Source organism: Spinacia oleracea, chromosome 2 (genome assembly GCF_020520425.1).
Source record: "Spinacia oleracea cultivar Varoflay chromosome 2, BTI_SOV_V1, whole genome shotgun sequence".
In the NCBI taxonomy this organism is placed as follows: domain Eukaryota; kingdom Viridiplantae; phylum Streptophyta; class Magnoliopsida; order Caryophyllales; family Amaranthaceae; genus Spinacia; species Spinacia oleracea.
In genome coordinates this window covers 5,245,382-5,262,122 of record NC_079488.1, presented here as the reverse complement: position 1 = coordinate 5,262,122, position 16,741 = coordinate 5,245,382, and the positions used below count along the sequence as shown (strand labels likewise).

The 16,741-nt window shown below is 37.3% G+C and overlaps 1 protein-coding gene across 4 annotated transcripts; it reads left to right on the top strand.

Annotated features, from left to right (window-relative positions):
* Window positions 1-6,877: 6,877 nt before the first annotated feature.
* Window positions 6,878-15,194, top strand: LOC110798533 (pentatricopeptide repeat-containing protein At2g26790, mitochondrial). Of its 4 annotated transcripts, XM_022003719.2 has the most exons (5): window positions 6,878-9,642; window positions 10,041-10,188; window positions 10,285-10,444; window positions 11,911-12,092; window positions 14,828-15,194. In XM_022003719.2, the coding sequence occupies exon 1, from the start codon at window positions 7,092-7,094 to the stop codon at window positions 9,579-9,581; it is 2,490 nt and encodes an 829-aa protein (XP_021859411.1). In that variant the 5' UTR covers window positions 6,878-7,091; the 3' UTR covers window positions 9,582-9,642; window positions 10,041-10,188; window positions 10,285-10,444; window positions 11,911-12,092; window positions 14,828-15,194. The 4 variants fall into 4 exon arrangements, with proteins under 4 accessions (XP_021859411.1, XP_021859412.1, XP_021859409.1 ...); XM_022003720.2 differs by lacking the exon at window positions 10,041-10,188 and having other exon boundaries at window positions 14,841-15,194; XM_022003717.2 differs by lacking the exon at window positions 10,041-10,188.
* The last annotated feature ends 1,547 nt before the right edge of the window (window positions 15,195-16,741 follow it).

Here is a 16,741-nt window from a genome sequence, read left to right as displayed (position 1 = left end):
GATGTTCTATACCCAAGTAGGCATAGAGTTCAAGTCACTGGAACTATGAGATTCTTCTATTAGATAGTAAGGAAACATAGAGTTCTGGTCAATGAAACTATGAGATTCTTCTATTCGATAGTGAAGAAACCTACAACTTGCAGTCAAACTATTATCATGTAGATTAATGAGTTTATGACTTGTAAGAAAGCTATGACGAAACTTAGATTCCCTAAAATGGTTAGAGGCCATATATAGACTCAAATGTTTTAAATGGTTAGAGGCCATAAAACATACTCAATGTTTTGATGACAAAATTGAAAATTTGTTGATTTGCAAGAATAGTTTCACACCTATTGGTTGCAAGTTTGTTTTAAGGATAAAAACCATCAAACATGGAATTGTGTTCACACACAAAGCTAGATTAGTTGCTAAAGGTTACAAGCAAATTCATGGCATGGATTGTGTTGAAACCTCATGCAAAATCGTAATGCTTAAGTCTATAATTCAAGCAATGATTGCATATTGGTACATATGGCAATTGGATGACAAAACGTATTCCTCAATGTTGGAATAAACTATGTACATGGTATGTCATAGGATTTGTGGATCCAAATAAATGCTTGAAAAGGAAAGCTAGCTTATGAAATCTAAATCCAGATTTAAGCAAGCAATTGGGAATTAGAACTGTATTTTAGTGAAGCTAATAAGTATTTTAGTTTCATAAAATATACATGATTCTTATAGATATATAAGAAGTTTAGTGGGAGTACTTAAAACTTAATTGGTCCTATGTGTATTACACACATATCTCTCTATTGTGAAATAACATTCAAATGCTAATGACTTAGATTTGAAATTATTCATCAATGATGGACCATGGCGAAACTTAGTACATACTGGGTATTAAGATCTATTTACAAAGATCTTATGATATTGTTTTGGATTAAGTAATGGCATTTACTAAATCAAACACGAAAGTCTCCATTGGAGATGTTCGACCCATGTGAATAAATCTAAGTAAAGGATGTTTTAACTATGTATAAGCATTTACTAAGTTAAACATCAAAGAGTCTAAATGAGATTCTTAACCTATATTATATGTCAAAGAATTTAGCTGAATTTAGTATCTACTGAAACTAGATAAGCTAAAGTTACATGAATAGAATTCAATTGGGAAATATTCTGCAAAAGAATTTATCATGTATGATATAATATGAGGATCGCCAAAAACGTATCGTATGACTTTAGGCATGACGAACATATACCAATCTCTATTGATCTAAGTGAAGATCAACTAGATTGAGATCAAGAATACTTATGGTACTTGAAAAGGTACATAGGAATAGTTCTTGATTCAAGGAAATAAAGATATGCTAAATATTGATGCTACACGCATAAACACTGGCAAAGGATCAAGTAAGACCCTTTGGAGTTAACCATTGATAAGGACGAGCTATATAGCATCGTGTTTTGAAATGGCAACATGGATTGGAGACCATGAGTTGTTGCGTGGGAAATTAAAATAATAATTTCTATGTTCTAAGATATAGTTGAAGAGTCTTCCACATATCTATGAACTGCTTGGATAGGTAAATCCAAACAAAGCATCACTAGCAACCTATACAGTTGAAGTAAAAATGATTATTGCCTAAGAAGCAATAAAACAGGGTTGTTTAAAGTTCTTCACTGAACTTGGGTAGATCACCTATCTGCTGGCTTAATGGTTCTTCATTGAAAAATGCGTAGAACCACTCTTGAAGCAAGAAAAACGTCTGCTAACTTGATGGTTCTTCATTGCAAAGTGAGTAAAACCACCATCGAAGTAAGAAAGACTATATCACATAATAAACAAACTCAAAAAAATCTTATCATCATATCTCGAAGAACATTCGATGAAAAGGATATTAAGATTGGCAAAGCATGATAACTAAACCTATGCAACAAGTGAGAAGCAACACTCACATTGTAGCACTGGAAATCAAGCATAGCTTTGAATTCCATGAATTGTTTTAGAAGATGGGTTTGAGGCCCATGGTTATAAAACATTGGGGTTGAACATTTATCATATATGAAATGTATTTTCATATTCCATTTAATCTTGGTTTAGTATTAAATGATGAGTCCCTTCAACTTGACGATATATTCAAGATAGACTGTCAGGACCAGTCCTGTGACTAAGAAATGTCTATCAAGTGAACTTGAATGTCAAAGGTTGAAAATGGTCCCTAATCGGAGTTTTCTATAAAATTGGACGCATAGAAAACGTTAGACGATTAGAATGCAAGATGACTAGTAGTTCTGTTTCTTGAACTATGTGGACATGGCAATGTCATAATCATTTGCATAGATACTTACTTTGGGAAGACTAGTATCGGACAAGACCTATGAAACTTTACTGTAAGAGATGAAAGTCTGTCATAAGTAAATTTCATTATATTATTAGACACTAAATCCTCAATACCTGAGTGATTTGAGATTACTTGTTTGAGAACTGGTTGCTTTGACGTTGACCAACCGTCGCACCGTAAAAGGAGGCTATAAAGGCAACGCTCAGGTAATCACCTATCAAACGAAGTCTAATCTCAAGATCGCAAGATTGGGATTGTCCTCCCATAAATCGGGATGAGATGCTTAAAAGTTGTACAAGGCCACTCGGAGAGCTAGAAACTGTGAAATGCATGGCCGTGCTCGGATGAATCATAGGCTATGATTATCTGTTTATTTGATCAGTTGAACTCTGAAACCGAGGAACACCTCTGGACATAATAAGGATGACAACTCTTACCTTATGTTCAAGAGCAAGCATCGAGCGACAAAGGAATTAGGAAATGCACACTTGTCCCTAAGGACAAGTGGGAGACTGAAGGAAATAATGCCCTTGGTCCAAGTATGCATTCTATGTTAAGTCTAATAAATGCGGTTCAGTATTAATTAACAAGTTAATAATTCAGTGAGATCAAGTGAGCTGAATGCCTAGCTAGAGGCCGCTTCAGTTCAAGTGGAATTAATGATATTAATCCACAGCTTACTCTTGACTGAACCCGTAGGGTCACACAAATAGTACGTAAACGGATCAAGTATTTAATGGCATTAAATACTCCATCTATGAATATTCGGAACCGACGGATCTTGGTTTCAGTGGGAGCTAAGATCGTCACAGGCAAGAAATGAATACTCCGGAAACGATGATATTGCCGGAAACGGAAATATGGATCGTATCGGAAATATGAATATTATCCAAGTCGTAGATGTTGCCGGAAACAGAAACATGGTACGTGTCGGAAAATATTATTGGAAATGGAAATATTACCAGAATCGGAAATATTGCCGGAAACGGAAATATTGTCAGAATCGGAAATATTGCCGGAATCGGAAAATAATTCCGGAAACGGAAATATTAAATATTTGTTCGAAACGGAAATTAATTCCGGAATCGGAAATATTAAATATTGTTCGTATCGGAAATAGATTCCGGAAATGGAAATTTAATCGGAAGCGTATCGTACGAATTAGCATCGGACGAGGCTTGCCGGACGAAGGCCCAGCACGAAGCCGGGGCCATCGCCCAGCAAGCATGCGCGCCACAAGCCCAGCCAAGGCAGCGCCCAGGCCTACCGCAAGGCAGGCCCAGCGCGCGCCAAGGGCCACGGATGCGTGGGCCGTGCTGCGCGGGCTGCTGCTCGCACGCGCATGGGCAGCCCTTGTGGCTGCCGTGTGTGTGTGAGTTTGTGCTCATGCGTGATTCCTGAATCTACAAGAGTCAGTGTATGATTAAATTTCTATTCCTAATTGGATAAATTAATTAAATAGAATTCATGTAGGATTCTAATTTCAATTAATTCGTATCCTACTAGGATTACGATTCCTTTTCCATAACTCTATAAATAAAGGCCTAGGGGTCATAATTTATACACAAGTTTCAAAGTATTCAAAAGTGAGTTTTTGAGAGAAAATTAAAACACATCTTGCTCAAAAGTGCCGAAATTTTCTAGTACCTTAAGGGCGATTCTAGTTGGTCAATCTTAAGGCGGATCCGGACGTGCTGTGGACTATCTACGGAGGGACGACACTTGGAGTCCTAAAAGACTTGTTCTTGTTCGGTTCGGGCGCAGCTAGGGAGGGCACGCAACAAAGAGTATGCATCTAAATTATGCTATATGATTATGTGTAAATAATATGTTGTCCTGGGTTAATGGTTGTTTCCGCATGATCTATGTAGTGTCATATGTATCATAACCTAACAAAGGAGACCCGCTATCTCCTTACCTTTTTATTTTATGCATGGAAGTTTTTATAATCATGCTGAATAATGCCAGTGCGAGACCTAACCTAGGGCTCGGATTTAAAATAGCGCCACAAACTATAAAAATCCCATGTTTAATGTTTGCAGACGATAGCCTACTTTTATGTAAAGCCACTAACTCCGCATGCCATAACTTACTCAAAGTCATCACTGACTTCTGTAAACTCTCAGGCCAATTAGTGAATTTCCATAAATCAGCTATTATCTTCTCAAAGAATATCAACCACCCCAAGAGAGATGCATTGGCCAGCATTTTTAATATGCATAAATCTGGGTCTCTAGGTCGATATCTGGGAGCTCACTTCTCAAGTTTCACACCTACAAGATCTGACTATCTACGCATCATGCAAAAAAATGAACGCTGTATAAACTCCTGGCAAGCTAACTTTCTATCCAAAGCAGGTAGAACAACGCTCATTCAAAGCAACCTTGAAACCCTCCCGTCCTACATTTGCTCTTCCTTCCTACTTCCAAGGAAGACGTGCCATCAATTGGATAATATTCATCGCCAATTTTTTTGGAACCAATCCAAGTCAGGTAATGCACTCCCTCTCATTGCCTGGAACAAAGTCTGTCAGCCTAAGGATCAAGGAGGGCTAGGTTTAAGAAGAACCTACCATCTAAATAGAGCTTTCATCGCAAAACTAGGCTGGAAAATCCTAACAGACGAAAATAACCTTTGGGCAAAAATCATGAGGAAAAAATATCTTCAGAACACAAATTTCTTCTCTGCCAAGAGAAAAATTAAAGACTCTCCTATTTGGATCAGCATTTTAAACCAACGGGAGATTTTGAGGAAAGGAATTAGATGGAAGATTGGCAATGGGAATCACATCAATTTCTGGAAAGATAACTGGGTTGGTCAATATGCCCTTTCTGATCTCCCTTGCAACTCCCCAAATAGTAATAGGGGAGACGTCTACGTGAACTCGTTCATTGATGAATCCAAAAATTGGGATATAAGGAAACTTTCTTCGTTCCTCTCACCTGAGTTGGTGCAAAAAATTAAAGGGATCCCTATCCCTGTTAATGAACTGCCTGACAACCCCATTTGGGGCTGCACAAACTCTGGAGAGTTCTCAGTTAAATCCGCTACCTGGCTTGCCCACGAACTCCCAGTCTCTGATAAAAAATGGGAGTTTAGATGGATTTGGAAACTCAATATAGCTCCAAAACTAAAGATCTTTTTATGGCAAATTTGCCATAAAAGTATTCCAACTAAAGAAACTCTTTTTCATAGGAAAATTATTCCCTCAAGTTGTTGCCCTAGATGTAACCATGCCAGTGAGAATATTAATCATCTCTTTCTCAATTGTGAGCACACAAAAAATGTCTGGATGCATAGACTAACTAAAAATTGGTTCGATTTCTCCTTCCCTATGACGGATTTCTTCAAAACTTTAGGCTACCGTAGACGGAACCAAGTTGCGCTCAGGAAGTTCATTACCGTTTGCTGGACTATTTGGAAGGAAAGGAATGCCTTAGTGTTCTCCAACAATAAGCTTTCCCCCTGCCGCTGCTATTTTAAAGCTCTTAACACCTTCAAAGAATGGGAGCTTAGACTCCAGATTGACTCACAACAACTTAGAGGTAACCATTTCAACACTCATCATCCTTCCACTTCTCTTCCAACCACCCCACATCCCATTCTTGTGCGGTGGTTCCCGCCCCCACTGGGCGCCTTCAAACTCAACTTCGACGGATCACGAAAAGACTCATCAGCAGCAGGAGGTATCATCATCAGAAACAACAATGGAGATACGGTCATCGCCAAATCTTTTAACCTGGGTAACTCGCAAGTCTACATGGCAGAAGCCCTAGCCCTTCATAAGGGCATCCAAGAGGCTATCAAACTGAATATTAAAGACATCTACATCGAAGGTGACAACCTACTTGTGATCAACTCGCTAAAAGGAATCTGGAACCCCCCGTGGAAGCTTCAAAACATTATTCAAGATAGCAGGACTCTTCTTCAGCATTTTCACTCTACCCATATCAAGCATATCTTCCGTGAAGCAAATAGAGCAGCAGATTGGATAGCTAATATAGGACATCTTATTGTTGAACCATTGTGTATCACCCCGAACTCTAGCCCTAACTTAGATAATATTGTTCAAAGTGACAGCTTAGGTTTCACCCTTGTGCGAAGGGGAACCTAAGTCTTTTTTCTTACCTTTTTTTTTAAAAAAAAAAAAAAAATTATAGTCTCGTTTGACAAAAAACACGGGTTTTAAGAAAAAATGAAATTTAATACATGAAAAAGTGGAATAAAGTACAAATGATTATTGAGTTGTACTATATGAAAAAAGTGGAACAAAGTACATGTGAAATATAATATAGTACATGCATGGAGTTTTTAATACATATTTAATTAATATAGTACATGAGAGAATGAAGACCTTAATAGCTAAAGTTAGAATTAAGACTATAACTTTGGGACGTCCAATTTAAAAAACATAACTATAATTTTAGAACAGAGGGAGTATGAGATTAATTATTTAAACCCACCAAAAATTTGTAATTTTTTTTTGCTTCCCTAAATATTTTTTTTCTAGATCCGTCACTAGTTAAAAGAGGTTGGTAAAATTTATTGTACACGTCCAAAACCTTTTGGAAGCCGTCTTCCGCCGCTCATCTCCTGTACATTTTTCCCAGTCAAGAACAAAAATAAATAAATAATTCAACCTTTTACAGAAAAACCAAAGGAAATTAACCGCATTATCCCAGAAATCGAATCCCAAATCACTTGCTCATAGGTAATTTCTTGTGTTTACTTTGTTTTATTGATTGATTATTATCATATTCCATGTGGGTTTCATCCATAAGATCAGTTTCTGGAAAAAAATTATGCAAAAACTCTTTATTTATTCATCAAAACCGTCAAAAATCTGCTTATGCTTCTGCCCAATTGAGTTCTTGGTTAACTGATTCTAGTTCTGATGAGCAATCAGTTCCATTTCCTAGCCGTAGTGGTAGTTGTAGTAGTAGTAGTAGTAGTAGTAGTTGTGATACAGAGCAGCAATTGCATGAATTAGATACCAACAAAGTTGTTGAAACCTTGAAGAGTTTGAGAAATGATCCAAAACAGGCATATTCGTTCTTTTTCGATGTAAAGGAACTAGGGTTTCGACACAATGTCGAAACGTGTATGTCCATTACTCGAATTCTTTGCAATTGGGGCTCCTCTAGATTGTTGGAAGGTTTATTGTTGTTGGTTATTAGGTCAAACAAGGAAGAATTAGGTTTTGGCATTACTGAGTTGATGGAAGTTGTTTTTGATTTACCTGAATTTGAGGGGAAGTATTATAAAGTAGTTGATGCTTTGTTGAAGGCTTATGTTAGTTTAGGTATGTTTGAAGAGTCGATCGATGTTTTGTTTCAAACGAAAAGACAGGGTTTGATGCCTTGTATATCCTCTTGTAATTACCTGATAAATCGCTTGATTGAGAAAGGTAAGCTGGACATGGCTGAAGCTATATACCAACATTTTGAGAGGATGGGTTTGAACCCTAATTTATATACTTATAACCTTATGATTAAGGTGTTCTGTAAAAAGGGTAATTTAGAGAAGGCGGGGGGTGTTTTTACGGAGATGGAGGAAGCTGGCGTCAAAGCGAATGAATATACTTGTGGCACGTTTGTTGAAGGACTTTGTTCGCTTCAAAAATCAGATATGGCTTATGAAATTCTGAAACAGTTGAGAGAAAGTAATATTCCTGTTGATAGTTTTAGTTATGGTGTGTTGGTTCATGGCTTCTGCAACGAGAATAAATTGAGTGAAGCTGAGACTGTTTTGATTGACATTGAGAACCAAGGGTTGACACCTAGTGAATTTGGTTTTCGTGCTTTGATTCAAGGATATTGTAAGAGAGGAGATATTCAAAAAGCATTGTCTCTTGAAAGTGAAATGATGTCAAAAGGTGTGAAAACAAATTGTTCCATTGTGAGTTCCATTCTTCAATGCATGTGTTCTAGGGGATCGTTTACAGAAGTTCTCAGTCAATTTGAAACATACAGGGAAATGGGTGTTTTTCTTGACGAAATTTGTTATAACGTTGTGATCGATGCTATGTGTAAGTTGGGTAGAGGGGAAGAAGCTTTGGAGGTGCTTGAACAGATGAAGATCAAAAACTTAGTCCCGGATCTGATTCACTACTCCACTCTAATCAATGGCAAATGTCTTGAGGGAAAACTTGGTGATGCCTGTAATGTTTTGAAGGAAATGAATTGTAACGGTATTGAGCCTGATGTCGTTACTTACAGTATACTTGTAGGTGGTTTTGCGAGAAAGGGGCTTGTTGAAAAAGCTTTTCTTTTTCCCAGCTATATGAAAAAACAAGGTTTCACACCTGATAGTTCTACGCATAATAAAATCATAGAAGGACTCTGTTTAGGAGGGAAGGTTAGAGAAGCTGAAAAGTATTTAAACAGTTTGGAGGAGAAGAGTTTGGACAATTACTCTGCTATGATCAATGGGTATTGTGAAGCAAGAGATCCATTAAGGGGTTTGGGTATTTTTGTCAATTTGTACAAGCAAGGAATATTTTTGCAGAAGACGTGCTGGAAGTTGCTTAGTAGCCTTTGTATGGAAGATCAAGTTGAGAATGCATTTGATTTGTTTGAGAGATTGGTGGTTGTAGAAGATTATACTTGCATCAAAATGTACTCAAAGCTTATGTCAGCATTGTGCAATTCAGGAGATATAAAAAAGGCTAGGTGGGTGTTAGACAACTGGATAGAAAAAGGATTGCAACCTGATGCGATTATGTACAGTATAATGATAAATGGGTATTGCAAGTCAAATCTTATGTTGGAGGCCTGTGACATGTTTGGTGCTATGAAGGGTATCGGTATTATGCCAGATGTGATCACTTTCACAGCTTTACTAGATGGTTGTATAAAGTCAAGCTTGAAGAATTCTCGTTCCCGCTCAAACATTTATCTATGTGAGAAAGCCACAGAATTTGAATCTGAGATGTTGGAAATGCAGCTGAAACCTGATGTTGCCTGTTATACTGTGTTAATTGACAAGCGATGCAAGTTGAATGATATCGAGGATGCCGTTCAACTGTTCAAAGAAATGATAAATGATGGTTTGCAGCCTAATATTGTGACATACTCGGTTCTCCTCTCTGGCTGTTATAGAGTACAAGATGTGGAAACAGCAGAGACCCTTTTGGATTTGATGACAACACAGGGTTTACAGCCTGATCAGATACCCAGATCACTGCAGTCAAAACTGAAACATGGTATACTAAAAGCTAAGAAAGTACAGTTCATGCCTTCAGCAAGCTAATAAATGTTTTCAGTTCCGAAATTTAAGTCAATGGGTTTGCCATTTGGACCATTGATCTAAGGTTAGTCAAATTCATCTGAGCTCTAGTGTTTATTCTCATTGATGAACTGATTGTCATTGAGCTAGATGATTATTAAAATGTTCAAAATTTTCAATCATTCTTGCATCTTTGATGCTTGGTATTTTGGAATATCCGTATATATTTCTTTGTCTGCAAACTCTTTATGTTACCCTCAATAGATCAGAAAAGAGGGAAAGTTAATGTTATTCTAGTAAGTGAGGGGGGGCTGGGGGGTAGGGGAGAAAATTAGGCTAGAGACCTAGAGTTATGAACACCAATCTTAAGAGATAAATAACTTTTTCTCTTTGATAAAATAGCCTTTGAATTTTATTTTTTATTCCTTACGTATCTTAGCGTTGCCTACTACCCCACATAACATTAGGTTTTTGTTCTCTTAGGACAATGTGTATGGGAAAATATTACCATCTAAGATGTATTTATGGCCTATCCGTGGCCTAAGATGGGTCAACTGACTACCTAATTATTTCACTCATTGCATTATAACTTCCTCTAACTTCGGTTGGACGTTTCTGCACGAGAAACCTGGTAAGCATAAAGATTGGCATGCTGAAACTTACTAATACTTCGAGTTTGGTTTATCTGCTGTCCGCAATTCTTAACTATGGTGTCTTTCTCTTCTAGGTCAAGTCTCTAGAATACGCCGGACTTGCTCCAAGGGAAGTCCTCGAGCCTTGGGAAACTTGGCAGTTCAGGGTGATAGTAACAGAAAAAATTCAGCTGTAGGACAGGAAGGTAGTGCTCTTGAAGCCTTGGTACAGCTAACACATTCTCCTCAGAAGGGGTAAGGTATCTTTTGTGGAAAAAGCAAACAACTTTTCTCTCTGTTTGTTAGATTATGTCCCTATTTGTTCATAAAATAAACTTCTATTTGACAGTGACCTATATCTTATAACTTCATTTTTTAGTCTGTATAATTGTTCTGTTTGTGCTTGAAATTTTCTTAGATTCACGTTCAACTGTGATTTGAATTCATGATGACCTGTCTTTTTCAACTCTTTTGTCTTATTATTTTTTTTATGCTTCCCGAGCAGACAGGAGAGGAGTTATACTAGGTAAAACCTTTAAAACTTCTTTTATCTACAACTAGTACAACAATTGTCAACCAAGCAAGGAACGAGCTCTGGATTCACAAATATTTGTACCTTATAAAATGGGACTATACCATGGGTCATATGCCAGTGTCTCGACATGGAAGCATTACTTCACTTTTCATTTTAGCTTGAGGGTAGAACCAAAGATTCATTTGTTATTTTGGCAGTCGGATGTAATGGATTAAATCAAAATCGCTCTTAACACCTCTTCGCTTCCTTTCCATGAAGTAGGAGATGGTCGTCCCGTTATCGCTTTTGGGTCAATTGGAAACAACCTCTCTGCAATTGCAGGGGTAAGGTTGCGTATACCCGACCCCCCCTTACCCCGCTTCTTGCGGGAGCCTCTTTGAGGCAATGGGGTAATGATAATGCTAATTTAAACCAATATGTTGGAGCTAACAAGGCTTCTATTATGTCTTGTATTCCTTCTTTCTCTCTCTTTTAGCTTTTAGTTTCTTTGTTAGGTTTTTTTATGAACATGCAGCTTTATGAAAAAGCATCGACTTATTTGAAGATGATCAAGCAACGTGTATGAGTTACCTCTTTTCTTATGCACATGTCAGTTGGTAAAATACCTTTGTCATTGACCCATTGGTGTTGGTCATGGTCTCATGGGATTTTCCCCCTGTTATTTTGTTGTAGATTACTACACAGGCATTTGCTAAGAACTACAGAGCTTCAATTGCCGACATATTTTCATTTAACTTGGTATTGTTTGGTTGCAAAGCTTTCATTGTTGTTCTTTATACTGTTGTTACATTTTTTTTCCATGAGTAATGAGTTTATGGAATTTAGGATGTCTACAACAAATTGAAGAATGGAATTCCCGTGAAAAAATAAGTTAGTGTCAGACTGTATCACCTAAGACTTCCTCTTATTAACTAGGATTGGGGAATTACGGCCAGGAAGGGTTTTTGGTTGGGAAATTGAGATGTTGAATTGATTGACTAGCCAAAGTAACAACTTAACCTGCCTTCAAACTAATTTTCTGTCAATAATTTCTTGCTGAGTGTAGAGATCAGGCTATCAACTGATTCATATCACAATTTCTTTAATTATGTATTGGGCATGAGTTTTCTTCTTGTTATTGTGTAGAATCCTATTCGCGTTAAATTTGTTGGTTTTTTTGAACACAAGTTTGAACTGGTTTCTGCAGGAACTGGGAGAGAGAAGCCTGACTACTTGGCCACAATTGATGTGGATTATGTAGTTGAAAAATATATCCATCAATCGCCTGTTCGTTATTTGGGGGGGCGAGTTCCATCATTCAGGTTGGAATTTCTGCAACTCTTGCCATGGACATCTTTTGGCAGATTTTCTCGTGCTTCCAACTTTAACGTAAGACTTCTTTTACTCGTGTATTCCTCAATGTCATCATATTTTCAATCCGAAAATCTAGCTCACTGTTACCTGATTCTCTAGCATGAAATTGGGATACGGGTTCGCCATTCTTTACCTAATTTGCTAAATTAGATCAAAAGTGTACCATTTTCATGTCATAACTGCTTCTTTGGTTCGCGGTTCGTGGGGTGATTACAGAATTAGGTAACATTGCAGTCATCATTCAATGTATCATATCTTACATATCGGTCTAAATTTGTGTGCGGTCTGTGCGCCTGCTATCTTTTCTGACAACATATGCCTCAACTGGATATCAATCCAGCATGGAGTACTGAACACACTACGTGTTTAAACTCACACAATATCACTCTTTATTTTTGAAAAGAGAAAATGTAAATTCCATCATTAGTTGAGCCTTATATAGTTTGCTTCTGCAGTGGTAGAATATGCAAAATTGCCACTGTCACGAGGAGGGGAAACAATATAGAGAGAACTTTTACGAGACTATTTTTTATTATGATTTGGTTTCTAAGCTTTTAAAAGCTAGGAGTGCCATCACTTTGCTTATCAATAGTGAAACAAGTCTTATTTCCATGAAATCTAATGTTCTAAATTATTTTTTTAACCACCTCGCCCGTCCTTGGACTTTTTCCCCCCTTAGCCATGCCTTCCTCAGTTGCTCCTTGTTCCTCTGATTTATTAGCGTGGCCTTCTCGCCCTCTCATTCTCTCTCTCTCTCTCTCTCTCTCTCTATTCTAGCTGTTTCCCTAAACTAAACATGATTAATGTGAATTTGGATCATGATTATTTATGGTTGTTTCTGGGATGAGATATTTAAATATACAGTCGATGATGAAGAGTGAGAGTGAGAGTGCGAGGAAAGAAGGAGGACAGGAAAAGGGTTTTACTTTTCAAAAACATATTAATTGCAGTAGGCTGTTGTTAGAACTTAGAAGTAACTCCTTTTCGGAGTAAAGTAGTGATCGAGTCATATGGGTCATTTCGGCATTATCCTTATTGTGCCTAGTTATTTAACAAGCATTCATGGTTGAATCATTTCCTATGTTTCATGACCTGTATTTTAGAGCTCTTCCTCTCCAGTTCTATCTCCCTATTGATAGCACAACCTGTTGTCCACGTACAAAATGCTCATCTTTATTATATACATGCATGTATGACTTCCTAGGAAGTGGAAGATTGTAGGATTGTTTGGTTGACAAAAACATGGGAAGTCATACTTACTAGGGGCTAGTTTGGTTGACACTCTAATACAAGCATTTCCTAGGAAGTGAAGAGCGAAGAGGTTGTTTGGTTGACATATGCATAGGAAGTGAAACTTCCTAGGAAGTTCTACTTCCCCTAAAGTGGGGGAAGTTGCTTACCTAGTCCTCCCTAGGTAAGTAAAACTTCCCATGGGAATTCTAACTTACTATATTCAACCAAACAAGAATACTCAATTCCTAGGAAGTTAAAATACACGTGAATTGCAAATACAAGGGAAATATAACTTTCTAAGTGCAACCAAACATCACCTAGGAAGTTCCACTTCCAACAAAATGGAGGAAGTTGCTTACCTAGGTTCTCCTGGGGTAAGTGGGACTTCCCATGGGAATTTACTTCCCATGTTTAACCAAACAATATCTCCCACTTCCTAGGAAATGCTTATACATGGGAAAAGTTTCTTCCTAGGAAGTTCTAATTCCCACGATCAACCAAACGACCCCTAAGAGTATAACCAAGGAAAGAGCGCATTTTTCACAGAGATTTACAATAAACTTCTAAAAACCAGAGAAGATACACAAGGAATGGGAGGGATGTGGGACATAGGGGAGGGAGGAAAAGAAAGATATCACTTTAAGAGACCTTATTTAGCGTATGATTTGCTTTAGGAAATAACATGCAAGAACACAAGCAATTCAGCAAGAAGAAGCTTCTCTAAATACGCAAAACCATAAAAGTTCAGTGAAAGAGAGGGGAGGTGGGAAAGGGTCAAGTGGAAAGAGTTTCAAAAATTTGCAGAGTCGTAAAGACGGGTGAGAGGGAATAGACAGCAGGAGGGTAGAGAGCAAAATATGAGGGGACCGAGTCAAATTATGGGTCAGGCCGGGTTCGGATCGGGCCATGGTTTAAAAATTCTTTCCACTAGGCCGGGCCAGGACACACTTTGGGCTAAATATAGCGGGCTTCGGGCTCGTCCCCAGGTTGTGATTTTGAGTTGCCCAAAAAATTAAAGGGCCTGTCCGGGCTGGGCCCGGAAACAGGTTTAACTTTTCCGCCCAAACCCCACTATTTTTGAAGCCGGGCTCATGATGATCAGGTATAGACTTAGATGTTAGAGAGAAGTCGTTTTTGGGTATAGCTTGTAGTTAACTTGATTATGGGTTTGTCTTGAGCCACCCAAATTAGCTTGATATAAGAATCTAATTGAGCATTAAAAAGTTTGTAGTAGTTGCTCTATAAATTTGATATAAGTTCAAATTTGATGGATGATAATCATGATATGAGGCACTGGTGCTATCAACTTATAAGCATGTGAGCATCTATTGTGAAGTGGGGGAAGTATGTTTGATGGCAATATGAGTCTTTGGAATCCTCTTCCTATGATTAGTTGTGTAAATATTTCTTCCACCGCTATTAATGTTGCTTAATTTGGTGTGAATTATGGTTCTAAAGTTGTGAATTAGTTTATGGTAAGTTCGTTAAACTATTCGGTTTTCTTTCTTTTGAATTAGTTTCTTTGAAAAGGGTGAACAGAGCCAACTTCGACAACACGTTACCTGCACATGATGGTCAATAGCTGGAAAACGGATGTCCATGCCGGAAAGTGGTCTCGGGTAGTCTCTTGCAAATAATTTTAAGTTTAAGATCAGACTTCACCCAAAAATTTATACAAGTATAAGAATTTTGAGCTATTAAATACGAGTATCATTTTTGTCAAATTTGCCTTGTAATTATGTTTGCCTCATGGTACTTTTCCAAGGTTTTGCAACGTAATAGTTCAGTTTAGTTTAGTCACTTTGTTGCTGTACTAATTAGTTGTCTAATGTAATATACATTGTAATTATGTTTACTCATGATATTTTGCCAAGGTTTTGTTGATGTAGTAGTTCGGTTTAGATATTTTGTTGCTCTGGTAATTGGTTTCACAAGGAAAGAGGGGAGTTTGTTTCGAAGTCTGTTGTACTTGAGGGTAGGGGTGTGCAAAAATTGGCTTCGGGTTTGAGAAATATCAAATTTCGGTCTTCGGTCCGGTCCGGTTCAAAATCCTGTTTTGGACCGGACCGATAATTCCTTAATAAAATATAATATAAACTATTCAAAAATATAATTCTCTCATTTACTATGTTAATATTGCTATATTATGATATATTTTATTTTATCTTACGAAAAAGCCCTTAAACAATTGGTTTTTCATATATATTTTTCATTTTACCATAATTTGTATAAAAAATAAAATATATATAGAAATAGGTCTACAATTGGTCCAAACCGGTCCGGTCCGGGTTTTGGATCGATTTTTTCGATCCGGTCCGGTTCCAATCCAGGCATGATCGATCCGGTCTTCGGGTCTTGAATTTCAAAATTTCGGTCTTCGGTCCGGTACGGGTTTGGACCGATGAACACCCCTACCTGAGGGGCTTTCCTTACTTGTTTTTCCAATTTATTTTTGGTTTGCATTGTTATAAAAATCGTATGTTAAGTTTCGCGCCCCCATGTATAATTTCTGGTTTTGTCACTGATCTAGATAGAAGTAGATGCTACTCTAGCTCGCTTGACTATATGTTTCTCCGTTGCATTCATTTGAAGAATGGACATGGAGATCAATATTCACAACAAGCTTTGTTATAGGCAATCCTCTATTCACAACAAGCTTAATTATAGACGATTCTCTCATGGAGTATGTTTTTAGGTTTTGTGAATACATCTTTTAGTCAGAAAATACTTCAAAACACGACCACGTATGGTGTGATTTATGCATTCCTTGGCCGGAAGCTTGATCATCGAACAACATGGAAGGCTGGTAAAGATTTGTTACATAAAAAGAATGAGCAGGAGAAAGGGGGAAGAATTATGAATTTGTGACGAATCTAATAGGATCTCACGTTATTATATTACTCATTATGTATAAATCATAAAAAATTGATTAAAAAGAGTGAAAAAGGTGTAAAATTACAAATGGTGAAAGACAAAAAAAAAAAAAAAAGACAGAGGAAATACTTCGCATATAGCTATAAATGTTTTTTATCCAACCAATTGGAGTCTTTAAAGTTAATAAGGTTTTGTTCTCTTTCTCTAGCAAACTGTAAAGACTTTTTGGCAACTCTTTCTCAGAGCTCACGTGGGTAGCTCCCGTCTCATGTCGCCGCCTTTAGGAGTCTTTGTGCGAGTCGTATGTGGTGAGAGTGGCACGGATCTCTCGGTTAGAGTTGACGTTAGCTTAACGCGAGCATAAATTCTTATTTATAATGGGTGTACAATAAATATTGTACTCCGGAGTAAAAATTGACTCAAAATGCTTAAAAGTTACATTTATATATGTAAAAGTTATCTATTTTTTAATGATAAATTTTTCATTTGAATAAAAATTATTTCTTCAAAATCACTAATAATGTATAAATTAATCATTTAACCCTTTAAACTGTTTA

What these genes read in the sequence shown, in the direction of transcription:
- LOC110798533 (XM_022003720.2), top strand. Translation starts at nt 7,092, where the DNA reads ATGTGGGTTTCATCCATAAGATCAGTTTCTGGAAAAAAATTATGCAAA.